Below are 21,297 nucleotides of genomic sequence, written 5' to 3'. Positions count from 1 at the left end.
AAAAGCCAACAAAGTAAATGCGGTTTATTTGCTTTACTTTGATCAAACATTAATTACTTAATAAAAAAGTATTTTTAATTCACTGTTTTTCAGCACATGTGTCTTGACGGAAACTGTGGTCGTGGCACATGGCATTAAAATGGTGGTAGATATCTCAGACCAGCAGCTGTTAAGAGTTTCCTATCACATGCCATTGGGTCATTCATCATGTTTGGCTGACAGTGATGAAGAAGCTTTTGACGGCATATCAAACATTGCTGGTATAATTGATATTCCTCCGTACTGAAAAACACAGCGAGGGGGGTTGTTGCTTATCATCTAAAAAAAACAACAAGCTAATTATTTATTCCGTGACAAGATACAATAAATCAATTATGAATCAGTGGATCTGATCCTGTTGCAGCCACAGACTGAGAGGTGAATAACGCCCCCTTGTGGTAGGCAAAGTGAAAACACTTTACATGTATATTTTCAGATGATTTATTAGTCTTGACAGTGTGTTATTTCAGCCATATTGACTTAACATCCTCCAGAAACTATGAAATGATATGACTGTTAAAGCATTTAAATAAGGATTATATATTTCAAATTGAAATCCTCACAATCGTGTTAAATTAGAAGTTAATCTCTCTCTCTCTCTCTCTCTCTCTCTCTCTCTCTCTCACACACACACACACACACACACACACACACACACACACACACACACACACACACACACACACACACACACACACACACACACACAAACAGCTGAGTGGCTGCAGTGGGTCAACATGCAACCATTTTGGAAATGATTGTCCTGATACTGTTCCAAACACTTTCAAGTATCTTCTTGAATGCATGAAAATGCACCAAACACTAGCTCAGCCAACAATCAAAAATGTAATCTCATTAGTTGTCTCTTGGTACCAAGCTGAAAATAAAATACATGTGACTTTTATATTATGTCTACAAGAAAACAAGAATACTACATGGTCTATATCCAAAGTGCATGCCTACACAGTGCTCTGTATGCCATTCTACCTAAGCCATAACCAATAAGAAGATAAAAGGCACATTAAGCTAAATATTCTCCTTTAAACGTGCTATTGACACTACTTTATCCTTACTCTAAGTTCCAACAGAGCAGCACACCACTCACTGTGAAGCTTTTGAGACACAGGTAGCGAGAGTTTTAAGTACAGATTAAAACAAAGTTTGGTCAAATTCATTTAGTCACAATTCAAACATATCCTAATACACAGGTTGTATTTATACAGTGGCATGCTTTGTTAATGTATTACAGAGATGCAGAAGCAGTTTGCCTCAGTTTGACTTTTGTGATGCTGATATTCTACAACATTCAAACACTTTGTATTTAGAAAAGTGTCGGTCCTCAGACACAGACTATAATGTGCATGTCGTCAGTTGGGTTTATTTATTGAAAAAGCCTGAAGGTTTGGCCTGAGGAGCCATCAGCATCTTAGCTTGATTCTTGTGTGTGATGTGAATCTGTGAAAAAAAAGAATTATATTCAATTAAGTGTTGATATTTATTTTGTGGTGTGCAGTCGGTGCTCGTGTGCATGTGAGGTATTTACCGTGCAGGGAGGCTGCATCCAGGGCTCTCCATCTATCTGCATTGGTAATGCTTTTTTTGTCCTAAGGGGAAAGAAAGGAGGGATTAACATGGGCGGAAGGCAAGCAAGGTGACTGTCAATTACAATAGCAAAAGGAGGGCCGTCATGCATATGTACTGCTGGCTAACGATCCACGTAGCCATTGTACTCAGTCAACTGAAAGCCAACCAGTGTGGACTAGTCCGGACGTCTCTCACCTGATGGTGATCTGTGACGTCTTGGCTAGCCGCACTGCGCTCTTGAGGCCTGTGTATATCTGTCCCATCTCCATGGCTCCTTCAAGACCGACCACCTCTAACCGACGGTCGCTGAGGTCTGACAGAAACGGAGGAGCACAGTGAACATGTGGAGGACAGGGAGGACCGGTTGTTCTCCAGCAGCAGCAGATAGATGAACCTCAGCCTACTTCACCAGCAGACACAGCTAGTGGCTGTCTATGTGAATATGTGTGGCTGCTTGTTCACAATATTTCCTTTAGGAGTTGTCAGATGCGAAAACCTGTGTCATCAGCACAGCTCTACATTATTTATAATGTTTATATGTAATTGTGAAGAAATAAGCATCTGTTTGCTCTCAGGTTACTATAAAGATAAAGGATGAGTGTTCTTTCCATTGCTTGGCTCTGCTGCCCTCATGTGGACAGAGGTATATCACACATCAACTGTTCTGGATTGAGTCTAAGACAAACTTTCTAATTGCATATGATATATCATTTATAAAACAAATATATATTTGCGCTGCTTCGGGTCCAGTTTCTGCCAGCTTAACATTAACGTCACTTGAGTTGAGATCAAAGGCGAATACATACCTTGGGAGGAGACTTTCAGGATTTCTGGGTCGACTATCACCTCGGGCTCCTCCACGCTCGTCAGTCCCTTAGTGTCCACTTTTTTGGTCTCACCCCACAAATTGGAGCCCCCATGCATGCTGGGAATGTTCAGGACGGCAACCCCCTCCAGAGACAGGCCGCTGAGGTCCAGAGGAGCACCACAGCACTGCAGAAGGCGGAGGCAGAGAGCATCAGCACCGAGTCTGTGGGAGTGATGTCGCCGCAGTCTCAAGTAAACGCGCACACCTCCACGCTCTCACCTCCATTGTAAGACTTTCGCTGAGTTTCTTGCAGGAAGCCGAGATGGTTTCTGAAGTGGCGAATTCAAAATACCACAGCTTGTTCTTCATCCTGCAGTCAAAGGACAGCGCGCCTTTCACATTTAAGCGGGGCCCTGTTTTCACAGCACATTTTCTCTTTCTGCCGAGCGCAGCTTTCTAAAAGTAGGAGGAGGAGGAGGAGGAGGCACGATGCCGCCTCACACACCTGCTGCCAACACCTGCATGCAGTTGGCTTTCAAAAAGACTCGTTGGAAACAGAAAAACCCCTTCTACACACAGAGCCCAGCATTCGCACAGTATATACAGTGCTGTTTGCGGCTGATATGAGTAGGATTACCTGCTGTTGAATTTCTGGGGATGTTTCTCCCTCATTGTGTGAAACCGGTGGGCAATAGAGGCGTCCTGTTAACAAAGGAAGAAAAGGAGTGCGCATGATGACGCATTCATTTAGTTCTATGGTGAAGCCTCATCGTTGTCTATTTTTGTGCAGCTTCTGAACGTCTGCTCATGAGGTTTTCTGCTGCTGGTAGATTGTGAACCTTTAACACCTTCCCTCTGGAGGTCGTGGCTGCTCTCAGCTGTTTTGAAGTCTCTCACAATGTTTGTGTCATCAACAGCTGCTGTTTTTCTTGTGTTACCTGTTCAACATCTGTGATTCACTACCAGTGCATTCTTTCAAGCTGTAGCGGATGTTTGTTGAATGGCATTTGTTGCTATTTAATATTTGAATAATCAGTGTGCAAGAAAACACACCTGTCATTCACAAGGTCCGCCACCTTTGCTCACATTGAAAGAAATTTTTAGATTTTACAGCCAAAACAAAGGAACTGGCCTCACTACCGCCCTCAATCGGGAGCGCATTGAAACATAAACGAAACCAAACGTCCCCTTGTTTGACATGATTCTGATAAACTCACAACTCCAATGGAGAAGTAGTTGTTAATGATCTCGTAGGGCACTGGGTCGCCCTTCTCCTTCTCCTCATCTGTGATGACCTGCACACTCCAGCGGTCCATCAGCACCTGAGAGCTTCCTTCAATGTCCTTAAGGATACGAGTCAGATCCTCCCCGTCGTACCCTGCAAAATAAAGACATTTAACAACACTGGACGCGTCTTCGTGTGCCCAAGTATGAAAGAGGAACTGCTAAAACACATTTAGTCAACACATGTACACAACAAAAATCATTTCATCGTCTTTTCAATGGGAGAACAGCCCAATTCCTATTAATTTCTCACCTCCACCCCATCGTAGACATCGCGCAAGATCGTTTCCTGTTCCCAGAGGAAGCACGGCGACCGGAGGCCGCACCACCAGATTGGCCTTGTCTGGTTGCAATAATGAAAAAAAGGAAGTGTGACACCAAAAACCAGGACGTAGAGGGTTACGTGTGTCTCTTACAGCGCTTTCACAATTTCACCTATTGCGTCAAGAATCCAGCCGACCGTGCCGTCCCCCCCGCACACCAAGATCCTGTAATCCTGCAGGTTTCTGAAAAAGCTAAGTCTGAAAAACACAACAGTGACTGTTGCAGAGCTCAAAGTAAAAGAAAAAAGCCTGTGTGTTCATTCATTAAGGCTGCTTCTCTTTTTCCGCACTACACTGTGCTATAGAGTGACTCACCCTGGTCCGGGTCCACCATTCGACAGGTTGTATACCTGCCGTGGATTCAGTAAATACTGAAATTTGCGCAGGACTCTGAAATAAACAAATCCAGGATAAACAATGTGCATGGATTTAATACCTGTTTTGTGAATGTATCCTGGTTTGAACTCACCTTTCCCCTTGTTTCCCACCACTTTTGGGGTTGACAAACACTAGAAGAGGATGGGTGTTTGGCACCGGGCAGATCTGTTGAATATTACACATAAACGATACAATGGTTGGAGAAATACAAATTAACCATGAAAACGGTCTTTGTGAGTTTTACTTTGGCGGTGGACATAAATAACAAGCGATCAATGTGCAGGACGGTACCTGAAGCACTTGTCCATCAGGAGTGATATTGAGCTCACTCTCCTCTGATGAACCTGAGCAGCCGTTCTTTACATTGTTTGGTCTCTCCTTCAGGGACCAAAAAAGACAAGAATAGTGAGGAAAAATGACTTTTCTTGTTTTTTGAGAACAAAGAGAAGCTCTGATGCTGTACCTGTTCAAATACAGCTCATCTTAGAACAACAAGAACAGCCCCTGGGCTAGGTTTTTCATCTGTGTTGGCGTGACAGGCTCTGTTTACACTGTATGTGTGCATGAGATGTGCCTGAGGAGCGTTTCTTACCTTTATAATGGGGTATATGGCCCATGGAGGCAGGATATGGTCTCGGAGCGGCCCACAGGTGCACTCTGTTGGTTCCTGGTTTGCACACTGATCGTGCCGCTGTAAAAATCAAACAGTGACGCATTACATGAACAGTGCAACAGTGAAAACGGTGATCTGAGCTACACGGGTCTTATTTTTGCATTTTTGCTTTGTCAGATGGAAACTTCCAGCTTCAGAGAAAGAATAAAAAGAATAAACAAAGAGTAACAATCCAGGTTCTCGGGGCTCGTTTTAAATCCAAAGAACCACGACTACACAGACTAAAACTATATAAATGACATTCCACCAACGTTAATCATACACTAAGATGCTCCCTCACCTCTGTGTGGCACCACACGCAGTGTTTGCCTGTGAGGCCTTGGTAGCTCTTGATCTTCTTTTGGCATTTATCACACTTCCTAGCATCACAGTTCCCACTCACCCAGTCATGCACGGGAACCTGAAATGTGAGATTAATGTTTAAACTTCCACACACCAACGGTTACACCCAGTCTGATGTGATCGTTTACACTAGTGTATCACAGTATTACTGTAATTATTGTAATGGAGATGCAGCAGTGGCATACCCCGGTTTCTTTCTTTGACTTCACATAGGTCCTAGTGCAGGGTGCGGGGTTCCTGTTAGCACAGCGTCCATGGACTGTGTATTTGCAGCCTGCACAGGAAGAAAACACAAACCATCACCATTTTCATGCAAACCGCTTTAAAATGCAAAGCTGGCAGATAAGCATCATTTTGTGGTGGACCCTTGTGCTGCTGTTGGTTGGGGCACTCACAAGTGCAGCACAGCCCCTGCTTCCTCAGGCCCAGCAGCATGCTCTGGCACACGTTGCAGTAAACGGGCTTGTTGAAGTGCTTCATCCTCCAAAGGTGCTGGCCGTCCGACTGCGTCATCTGCGTTCGTCAAAGGCACGATTTGATACGTTTGTTACCGTATTAACCTTTGCATTTTGAGCAGAAAAATGTCTTTGACAAAATAAGCTCAATTGTTATAATTTGAATCAAATTGCACAAACTGATTCAGTAATGTGTTGTGGCCGAGGCCTGCGTTTCACAGTTGTTTTTCACGCCCACTCATGAAACCTTGCCCTAATGCAACTGCTGATTATGCAGTATGTAGTATCTCCATATATCAACGCATAATGCTCTCCCTTCATACACTCACTGACTATAATCCCAAATTCTTAGCACACGATTATAATCTGTTTACGGCATACCAGCACTCCAGATTACGTTAAAGTCTTTTTTTTTCCACTTACTGCACCCAGCACAACGTGCAGCTTGTGAAGTAGCACACAGCAAGCGTGAATTCATGCTCCCCAGGCTTCAAATGTCCATTGGTGGCTAGAAATAACCCAAGGGGAAGTCCCTGGCACTGCTACGGTCCAGTTCATGGTTTGAAACCGACAAAGTGACGAGTCTAACAGTAAGCGCTGCCTGTATTCTTAGCAACCTGTTAAATCACACCACAACAAGATGTCCTTGATTTAGGACACTTTTTCATGCACTGAACCAATATTAAAATGCTTCACTTAGTTAGTCAAAGGGAGTGCACCGGCCCAGAGGTTTCCATTACATGCAGGCAGTTTGTGTAATGCGGGCACAGATTGTGCAGAGTAAATGGAAAACACTAAAGCACTCTAATAGTGCAGCGCCTGCGCGAGATAGAGTTGACTTTACCACACCCTGCAACACCGAGTCTGCATAAAGGGCCCTACACGGGGAGGAGGCACACAAGGGCAGTAAAAGTGTTCCCATCGCATACGATACACTTGCTGTACGCGTCTGTGCCCTGCTTTTACAGGGAATGTATAGAGGCAACGCTGCTTTATAGGAGCACCTTCAGACCCAGCAGGACCAGCAAAGGGACGTTGTTCATGCCTCCCTCCACCCACTCATCCAGAGATACTGTTCCACTGCTGTCAGCATCAATCGCAGTCATCATGTCCCTCAGAACCTGATGAAATGACATTTAGTCACCATTATGCAGTCATTCAATCAGCAAACACATTTTATTAATTAACAGATTCATTGAAGCTATAATCACTCACACTTGTCAATAAGTAACTGATCATTTATGGCCACATACTGAACTTGTCTTATGCAAACATGTCTATCTTGACATATATTCACTCCATTAGCAAGGCCAAAGGTTGTGGGTGTATCTGGGGCATTTACATTGTGTAGTAAAGCATTCTGGGACTCACCGGCCTTAGCTCTGACACGTCCCAGCCGAGGTATTCTGCAGCGTGCATCATCTGAGCAATAATCCTATCCACTTCCTGTTTACAAAAAGCCTTATTTCAGCACTGCACTGGATATGTTGCACTAGCGATCTTTATAATCACACCTCAAATGTCTGTCACTTTTCTCCAACTTACCGAGCTGTCAAGGACACCGTTCCCATCTCTGTCATAGAGTTTAAAGGCAACTGAGAAAGAAAATGATGTGAGTCAGCATGTTGGACTAAGTCGGACTGAGTGGGAAAAGACAAAAGACTCACACTCCAGTTTGTCTCTGGGCTGGCCGTCTTCCAGCAGAGAGAAGTAACATGAAACATCCTTTAGAAACACCTCTTCTACAGAAGAGAAGTTGAGAAGAGAAGCAGCTGTGAATTTGTGAAATTTCCTGCCAAATAGGTTTTATCTGTAAACCGATAGGCCTGCTGCAGGCTAGCTCGGAGTCAGTGACTTTTATTAAGGCATAGTAAATAATCTCACTGGCGCTGTCTTCCTGGGTGGCTTCAGAGTTTTGGAAGGAGCGGAAGAGTCGCTGGCAGAGATCAACAGGGAAGTCCTCCACTTCTAAATAAGTCTTCAAAAACAGACGGAAGCCTTCCTCGTTGATGCACTGCAAAACATTCAAGGGGAAATAGCCTCTTTTGTGTAAAAAGTATCACATTCACGCTTTGGAACCATTGACAAATATATAAGATTTGGAAGATTCTCACACAACAATGACATGAACGTCAGTTTGTCTGGCCTCATATCTGCCCCTCACATGATAATAGGCTGCAGGGCTAACAGGAAGTAGTCTCTTGATAATGGTGAACCACAAACCCATTTCTTGTCAACATAACTCAATTTCCCATGTTGATACCCCAGAAAACTGCCCCAGTAATAAATAATGTCGCTTGGAGGCACCAACCCCTCTAATGAAGAAAGAGGAAACATTCCTTTCTATGATTTATTTAAACTGCATGCAGCCAAATGATCCGGCAGGAATGAATGAATTAGTTTCCTGGTGCAAATTAGTTGGTGCTGTCAGCAGGTAACGTACAGTATTAGAAAGATCCTTTTTCCATTACATTTGAGCTTACGCGGCATGGGGCCCGCCAGAATCAGAGCCGCTTTGCCATGTGGCCAAAACTGAGCAGGTAATTAACATTTCCAGCCTTCCTGAGGATCGCTCAGCCGGCCGGCCACGTTATAATTAAGTTTAGTTGCCTGCCTCGCAACCGACATCACTTGAACAGCAGGGCACGTTGTCCCCTCACCTCCCCGTGTCTGTGCTGGGCCAGACTGCCATCTGCGTCGAATTCCCTCAGCACATCTTTCACCTTCAAGCTGCAATCTGGAAGCAAAGACGCACGCGGGGTCACAGAGATATACCTCAGTGCGAGAAGCACTCGCTTCACACCATGCATTGTATCATTGCTGTATATATGTATCAAAAGAAACACAATATGTGGAAAAAACTCAATGTGGCAGACAGCTACTTCTTGTAGATATGATGCATGAGCGAGTGTAAATGAGTGTGTGTGTAGGTGGAAGTGGAAGTGAAGGGGGGGTGTTAAGTGCTGAGAAAGCTGCCTGCTCGCCTGCCTGGCTGTCTGTACTCACATTCAATGTACTGCTGTAGCTGGATAAAGTCGACAGGGTTCAGTTCCTTCACCTCTGGGTTTGTGGGGGTGGACATGGTGCCTGCTTCTGCGCTAACTGCCTGTCTGTGCACATGCGAGAGAAATATTGAGATAGAAACACAGAGAAAAGAGGAGGTGGGTGCACAGAAGCCTGCTGCTTTGTAAAACATGAAAGGATGGCTGCAAGCAAAAGATAACATCTTCCATCTAGCGCTGAAAAAAAAAATCCATGATCATAGACTGGGGAACACGCTCAACATCCAAACTTTGATGCAGCCAGAATATGTACAACTATATAGAACATCCACCTCCAACACTGCACATATAGAAGACGTATGGTCAACGACTTTTCTGTCCTTTATGTTTGTGCAGATGAAACTACAGCCTTTTATAATTGTGTATGAATTCAAATGTTTCTTTTTATGATGATATAAAATGCAGTTTTACTTGTTTTGTCAGACATTCATATGCTGTTTTCATCGTCTATATATTTTTTACACCAGCTGTAACATGGGACTTTGTGTGAATGTGAAACTGGGCCAAAAGTCTGGTTTAAATCATGTCAGTCTAAAGATACCCACAATAACAAGACTCTAGGGATTCTCCACACCCAAAATCTTGATCCATATACTCATTGGCCCATATAAGAATGCCTCTAATGGGAGTTTTGGTTTATTTCAGCACAACAGAGATACAAAAAGCAATAATAGTACAAAATGAACCTGTAGAAAATGAACATGAGAGGTAAACGGGACCTCCCCATTAAACAAAAGTAAGACACTTAATTATCATACTGTACAAACTCGGAGTGAGATACAAATCTGACACCAGACATGCGCTTGATTCTCACTCTATAGTCCAAAGTGTGACTGCTTCATTTCAAGTAATTCCGGTAAAACACGACGCAAGGGGAAACAAACACATGCATAGTTCATTAATCATTTAAAAAAGGAAGGAATGGACGGATGGAAGGCTCAGTCCTGATGTCCTGGTGAAGCTGCCGATGCCAATAAATGATGCACTTACAAACAGCAACAGATCAATGAAGACCGACTGCTTGTTTTGAATTCGTGCCAGCCAAATAGATCTGTCAGGCAGATTTATCATAATGGTTTTCAGGGTAAGCGTAAGTTAGCCAAGTAATATTTGTGTTAAATATTTGTCTTAGACCGTTTTTTTTGTAAAAGTAAATAACAGCTGCTACGGTCACAACACTACCAGTCAAAGGTTTGGACACACCTTCTTGTTTTAATGGTTTTTACGACCCCATTACGAAAAGACATTCCACAAATGAACCCTGACAAGACACCTGGGAAGTTAAAAACATTCCGGGTCATAAAGTTCATAGAGAGAAGAGTGTGTGGAACATGTTTGAGTGATTGCACACTTTTTTCAGCACTACATTAGTCCATTTATAGTTTAGAAACCTTCAGTGAGAATCTATAATGAAAATAGTCATAGCTTTTGACTGGTAGTGTATAAGTAACACAAGAATTATGTATTATTATAAAATATTTTGCAATTCTGGTACAGCTATATTTAAAACTATATTTAAATAAATTTGAGTTGCATAATTCATAAGAAGATGAATTAGAGTTTGTCTAAATTACATCTCCATTATAACAGGGTGGTGCAGACTTCCTAAATCAATCTGCACTTTACCTGAATGATAATATGATGATAATGGACTTTTGAAAGCAACAAACTTGCTTGAAGAAAGGAAGTATGTTTAAAATAGTCAGCTACGTGACTTTAATACTGTATGGACATGGATCACTATGGAGGGCTTCAACAGAAAACTCCTATATGTAGTTGTCAAAGCTTATACAAGTTAAATAAACATACTGCAAATGTATGATCATGTTTAATGACAAGACGGGTGTCATCGGCCTAAACACAAAACTAAAGCCTTCATTGGCTAAAAACTAAAGCCAATCAAAGAGTGCGTGGTCTTTTTCTGCCTAGGCTGACAAAGTGGGCATCGCTGTAAATGTGCTGTTCACACCTTTGTCTACAGGTGTTATCACACACTGATGCGCAGTCAGAGCAGGTACCAGGAATGGCCGCCTGCGCTCAACAGAATATTAGAGCACTTAATGTACAACAACAACACCAAGGAAGAAGACATTTCAAATCTGAAAGAACACCCACTCTTCACGCGTGTCGTGTTTTGGATCCATTTTGCTGCGTTTGGAGTCGGAAAGGTTCACAGTGTCCTCACTTAATTCCCTCAAAAGGTCAGCAGCGTTGCCTAGCAGTTGTGTTTATGCAGCCGATCAGGTGGGCCCGGTCTGTATCGACAGCGAGCACATGACACATGAAGGAAACCTGAAAAGCCATCTGTTAGCCGTCACCTGACAGCAACTTAAAACTGTTTATTCCAAAAATAAACCCCCGACTTATTCTTCAAACACCTTCTCATGACTAATGTAAAAATAGGCTTCTCAGCTATTCACACACAAAACCCTGTTATTTCGACCAGCTCTCGGGTTTCATGTCTCCCCTCCTGTTTCTATTCTTTCCAGAGGAGTGGGATTTCGTGCCTCATCTATCTCATCTACTTACTGAGTAGCATCATCATTATTTTTTTTTGGTTCAGGAAGATCTTGAGCCTATCTGAGTAATCTGATTCCTCACTTCCTGATTAGATAATGATTTGCATGCGTGATGCAGAGTGGGAATCAGCACCAGGCAGAAAATGGAGCACCAGAGGAGAGATTCCCCGCGCTTAGAAGAAATGACATGAATATTGTAATATACGCAGCGCCAGTTTTGTCCAATGTCTAAGCTCTAAATGAGCTTTTGCACGCAGGTATAAATATTTGAGGGGGTTTCGGGAATGTTGTGTTACAGCACACCATGCGATTAACTGTTTCTGGTCCGATTCTGGCTGCAATGAGGGCTCAATGGTTAAAAGGCCCAAGCGTAATGACAGAGTAGTTCAAGTCGATTTATTGAAACATTTATTTAGTGGAGCCTCTGTAGTGGAGGCAGAGAGCATTTTAAACATGCGCTAATGAGCCACACAGGCACAATTCAATGTGATTTACTGGTTCCTTCTACCGGAGGAGAGCCTGAAGTGTCATTTTGTTTGAATAAAATGTCAGTCCATATAATCAGTACAGGACAAATGGCGTTGCACTTGTTTAAAGCAGAGGCTTGAGCACGAACGCTGCAGCCCATCGCAGAACAACTTAAATGCTAAAGTGGTTTCTCAGGCAGCAACAACTTGTGAAAGCGAAACTCTGAAAGCTCTGAAAGGCTGTCGACGTTAGCCTTTTACTCCTGAACACTCTATTGTAAAATACCAACTGCTTTGTAGGAATCCGCATAGTGAAATGATTGGATTAGACAGGTCGCTTGGCATTCTGATACAAACCCTGTCATGCATTTAATTATTAACCATTAGTGCCTCGCTGTAAACCTGTCAACAACCATAAAACCCTCTAGTCAGAAGAATAATCTCAAGGTATGCTTGGGGATGACCTTTTTTCCATGCAAGCTAATGTTTCTGCAAGCTCCTCTAACACCTACGCCTTGTGTAAAGCAAATCTGCTGTTCTGCAACGCTTGCAGGGTGCGAGCCATTAACTCTGTCACTCTGTGGTTGGAAAACACCGAGGAGGTTCTTTCAACAGAGGTTGAACGCTGCATAATTTCGCGTATTTGTTTTTCTCGTGAGCCTACAACAATCCTCTGCACTGCGGTGCGTGCCGACTGCATTAGTCCGACAGAAGGGGGAGGACAGACGTGCCCGGTTGCTATGGAAAGTGTTTCCCTCCATCAGCTGCTCTCTGTCAGAGTGCTGCCACGGGTGACTAACAGGTAGGAGGAGGCAGCAGAGGGGGGGGGGTCAGCCAGCAGCAGCCAGGAGGGGAGAGCCCAGTCACTAGCTGTGTGTCTTCCCCCTCGTTTGGCCTTTAGAGCCAGAGGCCACGCTCTGAGTTATGTTCCACCGCTGCAGTTCCCCCTCCCGCCTGTTGGCGGCAGTGTGGTTCCTGTTGGTTCCTGTTCAGGTGTGGCTCGTTTCATTGATTTGTGTATTTATACTCACCCTTGTCCGTACTGCTCTAGTTTGTTTTGTTACCCCCAGTTTGTAAAGTTTCTCGTCTGTGTTTTCATAGCTTGACTTCTGCTCTGCATTGATTTATACTATTTTCGAAATTGTTAGTTTGTTTCTTTGTTTTATTAGTCCAGACTTGTTTGCAATTCAAAAGTTAGTTAGTGCATTATGTTTTCTAGTTTAGAATTTTGTATTTCCAGCCTTGCTCTGATATTTAGTTCTCCTGGACCTATTTGTGACATCTACATGCAGATGATGGTGTCACACTCTGCAAAGGGAAACTCCCCTATGACAAACAGATCATTTGCTCCAGGTCACTTTCAAATGCTTTACAATATAAAAGTTCTGCTTTTATTAACAAGTGAAAGGGCCGTATATAACAAAACAATGTAATAATGATCAATGTTTTTTTGCTGAGCCAGTTGTTAGATGTGCCTTATGCAGAGAAAAATGTTTTCATTTTCAATAAAACATATTTATAAATGTATGAAACTATTGCTGTGCAAGAATTCTAGTCAGGTGCATAGCGGGGAGGTCATGTATGAACCTGCCTCTCCTTGTCTAACCCTGAATTTTAAAAATTCCACCATTCCGTATCAGCACTGAACATAAAAAAACGTGAATTTTAAATGAGACAGAAAGACACTAACCACAGTATGAATCACAGGTTTCTTGGAATATGTGGGCGAGGCTTCATTCAACCCCCCGCATCAAAGCGAGGACTGCCCATCAGTCAGACTTGAATGTGACTTATGTAACGTTTTTTGTCTCTGTGGAGGCAGCTTTGTAGAACGCTGTGCTGCGTGACAAAAAACCTCAAACCTGCCCAGACTTGCGAGGGTGCACGCTGTCATACAACCACACTGCCTCTGCAGCGTAACTGTTTGCCGTATCAGGGACTCCTGCCTGGTTTGATTTGTAATCAAATTCTCCTGAAAATGAAACATCATTAAAATGTCAAATGTTTCTGTTATATGGGTATTAAATAAGTGATGTGGGTTCCTCAGTAAAACGTCCAGAATGTAATTGGATTTGCCTCGAGAGAATTATTTTCCAAATACAAATTAATGAGTCTGAATAGACGAGTGACAGGATTGAGTAATTGGCCTTCAGAGGATTAAATCTGAATCCCTTCTCTAACACAATAATAACAGATTTACCATGCTACAGTCATTATTACAGAATTCACGCTAATTTTATGTGATGATATAAATTAGGAAGTGAAAGGTAAATCAAAGCAACTAACTGTTATAATTGGAGTTACGCTGTAAACAAGGGGCATTCACACATTCTTTCTCAGATTACATTAGTTACTAGAAATAGCCAAATAAAATAAGGTCTCTCTATTGTAATCTAACCTCAGATGTGCACATTAACACAGAGACAATTGACCTGCCCACAATATTGATCGTCTGTCCCTGTAAACTCTCTCAGCTAGAAACAAATGACCACCACCGAGACCCTCCAGCTCTAAAACGCCCAATGCCAAATGCAGGCCAGGAAAGTGTCACCTGGAAAAATGGGCACTGAAACTGAGAGTGCAGGCAAAAAGGGGAAAATGCAGCGCTAGGACGTTCTTGTTTCAGCTTTTCCTGAGGGCTGAACACGACACTCACCATATGAGATGAGATTAGAGCAAACAATGATGGCACAACACAGAGAGCGCCATCATCTACTTAACACAGATAGAGGAGTTTGCTCCCCCAGAATAAACAAAAACACTCAACCTGCCAGAATGTGACATGTTTACTTAAATTCTACAGCACCGTGTCCTCAAACATACGCAATCTTAGATGGGAGTCTCCTCGGATGAGATTGCGTCAAAAATCACAACTGTGACGTCAATAAGTTGTGGATCACGTTGGAAAGTTTCAACAAAACACACTATGGAGACTATAAAACTGCTGCATCCGAGGACATGAAATCCCCGAATGCTCAGTCTCCACCGCAGGGGACGAACTGCACACTTCTCTAAATAGTCCAGATTGAGAGAAGGGTTCCCCCTGAAGCAGTTACCTCGGGCGACCTGACGCGAGCGAGCACGAGCCACGGCAAAACACGTGATAACATGCTGCTGAGCACGAAAAAGGGTGTATGACATATGAAATGTGTATATATGTGCATAGGTTCGCTCGGCTGCTCGTGTGCCTGCCGGGCTGTGGCACTGTGTGTTTACCAGTCGGAACAGCCCTCGCTGCCCGTGAACGCTCCACAAAACGTCTCCTTTACGCTCAGTTCTCTGACATCGGCGCCGACGCGCCGCAGAACGACCCGATGCTCGCTCACGCGCGGCCGGACGCTGCCCGGCGCTGCGGCGCAACTTCAATCGATGCGCCCCGTGCGGGACCACTTACTGTTTGTTTGCGGGAGTCGCTCCCACCCCCCCCGTTCGCTTCACGCCGCTGCGGGTCCTTTGATTCCGCGGGGGAAAAAAAGCGAAAATCCCGCTCGGCGCCGGGGAGCGAGGCGGCCGTTAACTTTGACCGGCGGAGTGGAAGCGGCGAACTACTGCAAAGCCGAGACTGGGTGAGACGGTCCCTCCCGTCAAGCACCGCCTCATCTGCTCCGCGTCCCCTCCGCCGAACGACGCACGCCCGTTACACGAGCGAGCGGCCCATCAGCGAGTAATGACACATGCAGTGACGTAGCCTTCGCTCCGAAACTGTAGGCAGAGTTAAACTATCGTTGCGTTGCATACCGCACGGTTTTTATGGTATTATAGTATTCATAGTACAGTATGTTTGCAATGGTTGCAAGTGTAAGTACCTGAAGTAAAAGTAAGCAGCGACTGTGAAACAGGTTCAAGGTTTTATCAAAGTATTTATGTATTTATATAGAATTTATAATTTATAAGATAATTGTGTTTCCAATTATTGTCATTAACAAAACACAATGTACAATGACATTTTTTGTAGCGTTCTTGCTTAAAAGTTAAACTGAGCTAACTATATATTATATTTGCAAAAAAGATAATGACGTAATATGATAACAAGTTAAAATATTCAATATATGGAGGGAAAAGAAATTTGTTATATACAATTATTCTACTTTAACGAGCTTACACTGCTAGGCTAACCTCGGCTAGCTAGCATTAGCAAGCAGGATTCTTCATTATCTATCCGTTAGCCTAGCATTACTTGCCACTCAGTGTAGCTAAATCATAACTATTGTCGAAAAGAAAGCAATTTTAATAACAACTTCATAGAAATAGGTTGTTCCCTATGACAACTTCTCACCTTACTTGTAGTTCTAACAGCACTGATTTAGTAGGTGGAGTTACTTGCAGCCAATTTAGAAACAAGACAAGAGTAATGTAAATTAATGAACCTTTTATTTAATGAAAATAAAGTTTAAGAAATGCTTTACTATATCTGCCGCTATCCAGTGCATAGGTACATACAACATAACAATAGTTATGTTAATGGACAGTTACAGAGTGCTGATATGTACTGTAATACTTTTGACACTATTGTCGAACGGATAATATAGCAACGTTTTATAAATTGTTATAAGACTATAGTAAATTTTACAGCAGTGCAGTTTCCTTACATTAGATAGTCTAATGATACAGTTAAACATAATGTTTTTTTTAATTTAACAGATTTTTGTTTTTTTACCTAAATACTTTCATAAACTTAATGTTAAACTGCTACTGTTACTGCAGCAATAAAAATCCCCCCCACTTTAGGCAGCACACTGGTCCCAGATTGAAACATATCCCAAATCACAGGAATGTGTTGGTCAGTATGGAGCCTGCTGTACCAACCAGTCAACCACATAATGGTGCATGTAAACTACAACAGATCCACAGTGGTTGGTAAAGCACGTGATTTTACATTCCATTGACAACAACAGTGAGGGATTTGGCTCTACAATGAGGACGAGTCTGGTAAAAGTAAAAACAGATGTGAGTTTTGTGGTGAATATTTCCTCCTCAATTTGCTCTCCTGTAACGACGTAACAGCAATTATCTTCCTACATATGTCCTCATTGTCCTAGTTTTTTAAATGACCAATCATTTTGAGTGAAATCCTTATATAATGCATCCAGCTGATGCCTTCGAGCTGTTTAGCTGCCCACAGATCTCTGATGACATAGTGTGGTTAAATAAGGAACTGCATTTTACCTAACAAAGACTAAACTTCCAAAAGACAATGCATTCTTTGGAAGGAACAATTTATTATTCTCTTGTCTGTACAACACAATACATACAAGGACACACACAAATAAAAACATTACTAAGAAAATAAAAAGGACACAATCTAAATGTTTTCACTTACTGCACCTTTGTGGACTTTTATACCAGACATCTGGAGTCTTGCTCACATTACCACAACAATAAGTGACAAAAAGTGAAACAAACTGTTAAAAAGCCATTCGAGTGACTTTGCAGATATATCTAATTTTTACAGTATGTAATTTGTGGTTTTCAGTGAGATGAGAGTGGATCCATTGCTGCAATGTGAGAAGCTCAATAGTCTAAAATTATACATATATAAACTCTTAATACTTCGATTTTACACTTGAACTGAACCTAACATACTGATTATGAATATATACACGCACATATGTGTACGTGTATAAATATATGTGTGTATACACAAACACATACACACAATTAAACAAAGAAAGCACAAAAATAAGTTTTTCATTCTGCCGTGCTCTTCAAACGCATCGGAAAAAGGCCGACCTATACATCACATGGTAATGTTTTCAAGCATGTTGGTGTAAAAGGCAACACAATAAATAAAACGAATGGCACAAAAGGTTTGGACAATCTAAACTGAGAAGCACATTGTTTTGTGAAATATTCACAAGTAACTAAATACTAAAGCACATACACACAAAAAAACTAAACTTCCAAGTCCATGTCTCTGCAGACACTAATGCAACATAAGAAAAGTCAAAAACAAAAGAAATCACAATGTAATTACACTGAGAGGAATAAGAAAATGACATATATAATTCAATATAGTATTTGTATTTACAAGTATTTATACACCTGAGGGCATCAAATGGGGGTTCAAGCTTATTACTATACTGGGACTTGGAGCAGAACAATCAGATCATATAATGCACTAAATATGAACCTTGTAAACATCACATCTAACCTTTTATCATAGATATCAGTCAGATTAAGTTTTATATTCGCCACGTTCATAATGCATTTGTCCTTACATTAAGGCATAGGTATCAAGCATTAAAATCTCTTATTAGATTTTATTTTAAATAAGCCAGATTTATTCAGAAGGATCGACTCCAGCGAGGGAACACACAACTTGTCACAGCAGACCCCCAATCAAAACGTCCCCACTTGTCTCTGAACCAGCTCAGCCGGCAGAACAGTTATATGATCTCCTCCACACCGTGAGCAAAGATCATAACCAGGCCAGGCTCCAGAATCATATCCTCCCCCATATGCTGATTCTCACAGGCCATCACCACCACCGCCTGCTTGCCAGGGATGCGCTTGGCAACATAGTTCTCGTAGTAACGTCTGTTCATCTGCCGCGTCTCGAGAGTGGCCAGTCCCTGCGGCCAGTTCCGCTCGTGGGCATTCTCAATCAGGTCATTCACGATGGAGAGAGGACACCCACTGTCGATGAGGGAGCGTTTGATGACTGCCTGGAGCACCGCGTCGGGAGTGGAGATCATGCCCCCCCAGCGCGTCACTCTGGCAGGCTGCATGGAGTTTACCCACCTGATGAAGTGTAAGAAGGAAAATGTTAGATTAACTGCAGCTACTACATGAATTCATTTTACAATACCCTTAGTGGAGGAGGAAGAAATTTCACTTACTCCAGGATTTCATTGTACTCGATGCTTTCCTCAAGGTTTTGTAGGTTGGGGTTCGCACTGCGTATTGCCCTCATGTAGGCTTTTAGCAGCTGAATGTCTCGTTTCTGAAAAAATTAAACACTCGTTTTAAAGAGTGCTCTTAAGACCTTCTGAAATGTTCTTTTTTCGTTTTCTAAACATGATGGTGATCTAAACATTCTACAACTAATAACATTCATTGTATCAATAATCATATATGAAGTGCATTATAGTAAATACTCAGGATAAAACACGCTGTGTTCGATATATTATTATTGTATAGTATTTCTTACTTGTTCGCCTAACTGGTGTTTATGCTCAGCCACTGTTTTCTCCAGCTCTGAAATCTTAGTCTGTTGCAGCTGGACGACGCTCCGTAAGTGTTTGATGCAGTTATGGTTGGGCAGCTCATCTTTGGGCATCTCAAGCCTACAACAACAGGAGAGAAAGAAAGGCTTCAGATTTTAAAACACAAACACTGAGAATTTTTTATGAGGAACTATGGTCAGAAGACAAATTAATCCTAAATGCACCCAGCCGTTAGAACGCAGTGTACATTTCTTCGCCAAACGCAAGCCACTCACCCACATCCCTCCTCACAGTTGACAGGCCTTTTAGGGTTGTGCTCACAGTCTTTGAGGTGCGACTGCAGCTGGTCCAGGCGCAGAGTGGCCGTGCAGCCGAAGCTGGCGTTGTCGCAGTTGATCTGCAGTTTGGACAGCATGTTGCGCATGATGCGGGGCACGGGCCGGAGATGGGCTAGCGTCACGACCGTCCGATCAACAGGACATATCTGCTGCTGTGCGAACCACTGTGTTATACAAGCATTGCAAAACGCATGCTCACAGTGTGGAGCCTGAAAGGAAAATTTAATGTAAGTATCTGAAGGATCTCCAAACTATTTAAGGGCACCTTCAGACGGAGACTTGCCTGAACTGGTTCTTCTAGTACTCCACTACAGATAGGGCACAGCAGGTCTTCATCCACCTCGCCTTGGAACCTTGTAACGTCGTACCCCATGGTACATTACTGAGACCCACAAACTCCTGAAAAAAAAGACACAGTCAAGCACATCAGGATTTCACACAACTTAGCTACACATATGCATTTTACACATTCAAGGTACAAACCTTTCACGCCTACCTCACTCACAAAAGGTGTGAAATTCTTCCATTCAGCTCTTGATGTATTCCTTATACATCACATCTGGCAGGAACGGCTTTCTGGGGAAAGAGATGCAGACACTCCCTGCAGGAAGCGATAACCATCATCCAGCCATCCCATCGTTTATTTTATTGAGTCAGGATTATAATTTTTAATACAAATCCATTCATAAAATCCGGTATGCAGCAGACATGGGCACATTTAAATTGTCATATCGGTATCGGATCTATGAAAGACACGGTGTTCAACAGCCACATTTCCACATCTAAGACCTTAAAAGCGACGTCCCTCGTCCGTTTTCTAACGTGATCCTCGACATATTAAATCGCGGCAGGTGGGATCCAACATCTGAGAGGATCTTCTTGCCCCAGCTGGCTGACCCAGTTTTAGTGGTAACAGTACATACCGGTCCGGAGACGACTCACAGATCTCTTTTCTCCCATGGCACTCAGCATGCCTTGCAAACTGGCTAACCCTGCGAATGCTAGGTACGTGTCTGATATTTCTGTCCGCTATTGTCGCATTACATCGCAATAACCTTCAGACTCGCAGTCAGCCAGACTGACGCCGACCCGTCTAGACAAGCCAGCGCTGCCAGTGTTGCTTGCTGGCTTTGAATTAAATGCGGTTGACGTTTGCTAATTTTCTAGCCTCGTTAGCGCCTCTGGTAGCTTTAGCTTAGCCGTCGAGCTAACCAGACAGACTTCAGTCTGGGCAGACTACAATGAGACACGGCTGTTTACAGTCAGCGACACTATAAGAGAGGATCACATCGGCCTGGTGGACTCACCCGTGCGTGTACGAAAACAGATCCTACTCGCGATTCTTATGTATTTTGGACGTCCTACTAGTAGCTCGCTAGCCACGTCCTGGGCTACATCCTACACTTATGCGTCACCGACGCGAGCGTGTTGCGACGTCATGACGTAGCATTGGCTTCTCAAGTGCTTTGATAATTTTGCAATAAACCACTTCCATCAGCTGTTACTTAGCAGGATAATTGTATTTTTGTAACATTATTACATTATTACTATATTTCGAAATATAATTTTAGTTATTACTTTTTATCTTAACTACCTGAGTAATAAATTCTACTTGTAAGAGTATTTCCATCTGTACTATGGACAATACTGATGTATAAATTCTGTGCATTTCTGTTTAATGTGTAATTATTCTTTGTTTTGGCCCAACCTTGTGACGTGTCTTTGTGTTGGACGATGTAGCAATGCTCTGTTTGTGGCAGAAGGTGCAGGAAGGACCAGCAGCCAACATGCAGCAAGAAATGATTATACTACAGTGTTCCACAGACTGTTGGCAGTCTATAAAACATGTGCATTGACAT

At 42.8% G+C, this 21,297-nt stretch overlaps 2 protein-coding genes across 3 annotated transcripts; both read right to left on the bottom strand.

Annotated features, from left to right (window-relative positions):
• Window positions 1-621: 621 nt before the first annotated feature.
• dgkaa (diacylglycerol kinase, alpha a) lies at window positions 622-15,577 on the bottom strand. The gene is made up of 24 exons (XM_029156789.3): window positions 15,329-15,577; window positions 8,893-8,996; window positions 8,547-8,623; window positions 7,771-7,900; window positions 7,554-7,628; window positions 7,432-7,481; window positions 7,258-7,332; window positions 6,891-7,007; window positions 5,827-5,944; window positions 5,617-5,705; window positions 5,370-5,489; window positions 5,009-5,107; window positions 4,708-4,794; window positions 4,508-4,581; window positions 4,354-4,428; window positions 4,151-4,236; window positions 3,969-4,058; window positions 3,649-3,809; window positions 3,069-3,133; window positions 2,711-2,801; window positions 2,430-2,616; window positions 1,819-1,936; window positions 1,583-1,643; window positions 622-1,494 (listed from the first exon to the last, which is right to left on the bottom strand). The coding sequence occupies exons 2-24, from the start codon at window positions 8,966-8,968 to the stop codon at window positions 1,417-1,419; spliced, it is 2,199 nt and encodes a 732-aa protein (XP_029012622.1). The 5' UTR covers window positions 8,969-8,996; window positions 15,329-15,577; the 3' UTR covers window positions 622-1,416.
• Window positions 15,578-17,133: 1,556 nt separating this feature from the next.
• On the bottom strand, window positions 17,134-20,904 carry rnf41 (ring finger protein 41). 2 transcript variants are annotated; one of them, XM_029157225.3, is made up of 7 exons: window positions 20,746-20,904; window positions 19,922-20,039; window positions 19,722-19,837; window positions 19,376-19,647; window positions 19,085-19,220; window positions 18,774-18,877; window positions 17,134-18,675 (listed from the first exon to the last, which is right to left on the bottom strand). In XM_029157225.3, exons 3-7 carry the CDS (start codon window positions 19,809-19,811, stop codon window positions 18,321-18,323), a joined length of 957 nt encoding a protein of 318 aa, XP_029013058.1. In that variant the 5' UTR covers window positions 19,812-19,837; window positions 19,922-20,039; window positions 20,746-20,904; the 3' UTR covers window positions 17,134-18,320. The 2 variants fall into 2 exon arrangements, with proteins under 2 accessions (XP_029013058.1, XP_029013057.1); XM_029157224.3 differs by having other exon boundaries at window positions 19,935-20,039.
• Window positions 20,905-21,297: the final 393 nt, after the last annotated feature.

Source organism: Betta splendens, chromosome 7 (assembly GCF_900634795.4).
Source record: "Betta splendens chromosome 7, fBetSpl5.4, whole genome shotgun sequence".
Lineage (NCBI taxonomy): Eukaryota > Metazoa > Chordata > Actinopteri > Anabantiformes > Osphronemidae > Betta > Betta splendens.
Note: the sequence above shows the minus strand (reverse complement) of the source record. Positions and strands in the feature narration are given on the sequence as shown.

Coding starts and splice junctions, on each gene's coding strand:
- dgkaa (XM_029156789.3), bottom strand. CDS start 8,968: ATGTCCACCCCCACAAACCCAGAGGTGAAGGAACTGAACCCTGTCGAC. Junction 7,008..7,257: donor ACGTGTCAGAGCTAAGGCCG/GTGAGTCCCAGA, acceptor TCATTTCATCAG/GTTCTGAGGGACATGATGAC. Junction 3,134..3,648: donor ACTACTTCTCCATTGGAGTT/GTGAGTTTATCA, acceptor CTTTGTTAACAG/GACGCCTCTATTGCCCACCG.
- rnf41 (XM_029157225.3), bottom strand. CDS start 19,811: ATGGGGTACGACGTTACAAGGTTCCAAGGCGAGGTGGATGAAGACCTG. Junction 19,648..19,721: donor TACTAGAAGAACCAGTTCAG/GCAAGTCTCCGT, acceptor TTTTCCTTTCAG/GCTCCACACTGTGAGCATGC. Junction 18,676..18,773: donor GAGTACAATGAAATCCTGGA/GTAAGTGAAATT, acceptor ACACTTCATCAG/GTGGGTAAACTCCATGCAGC.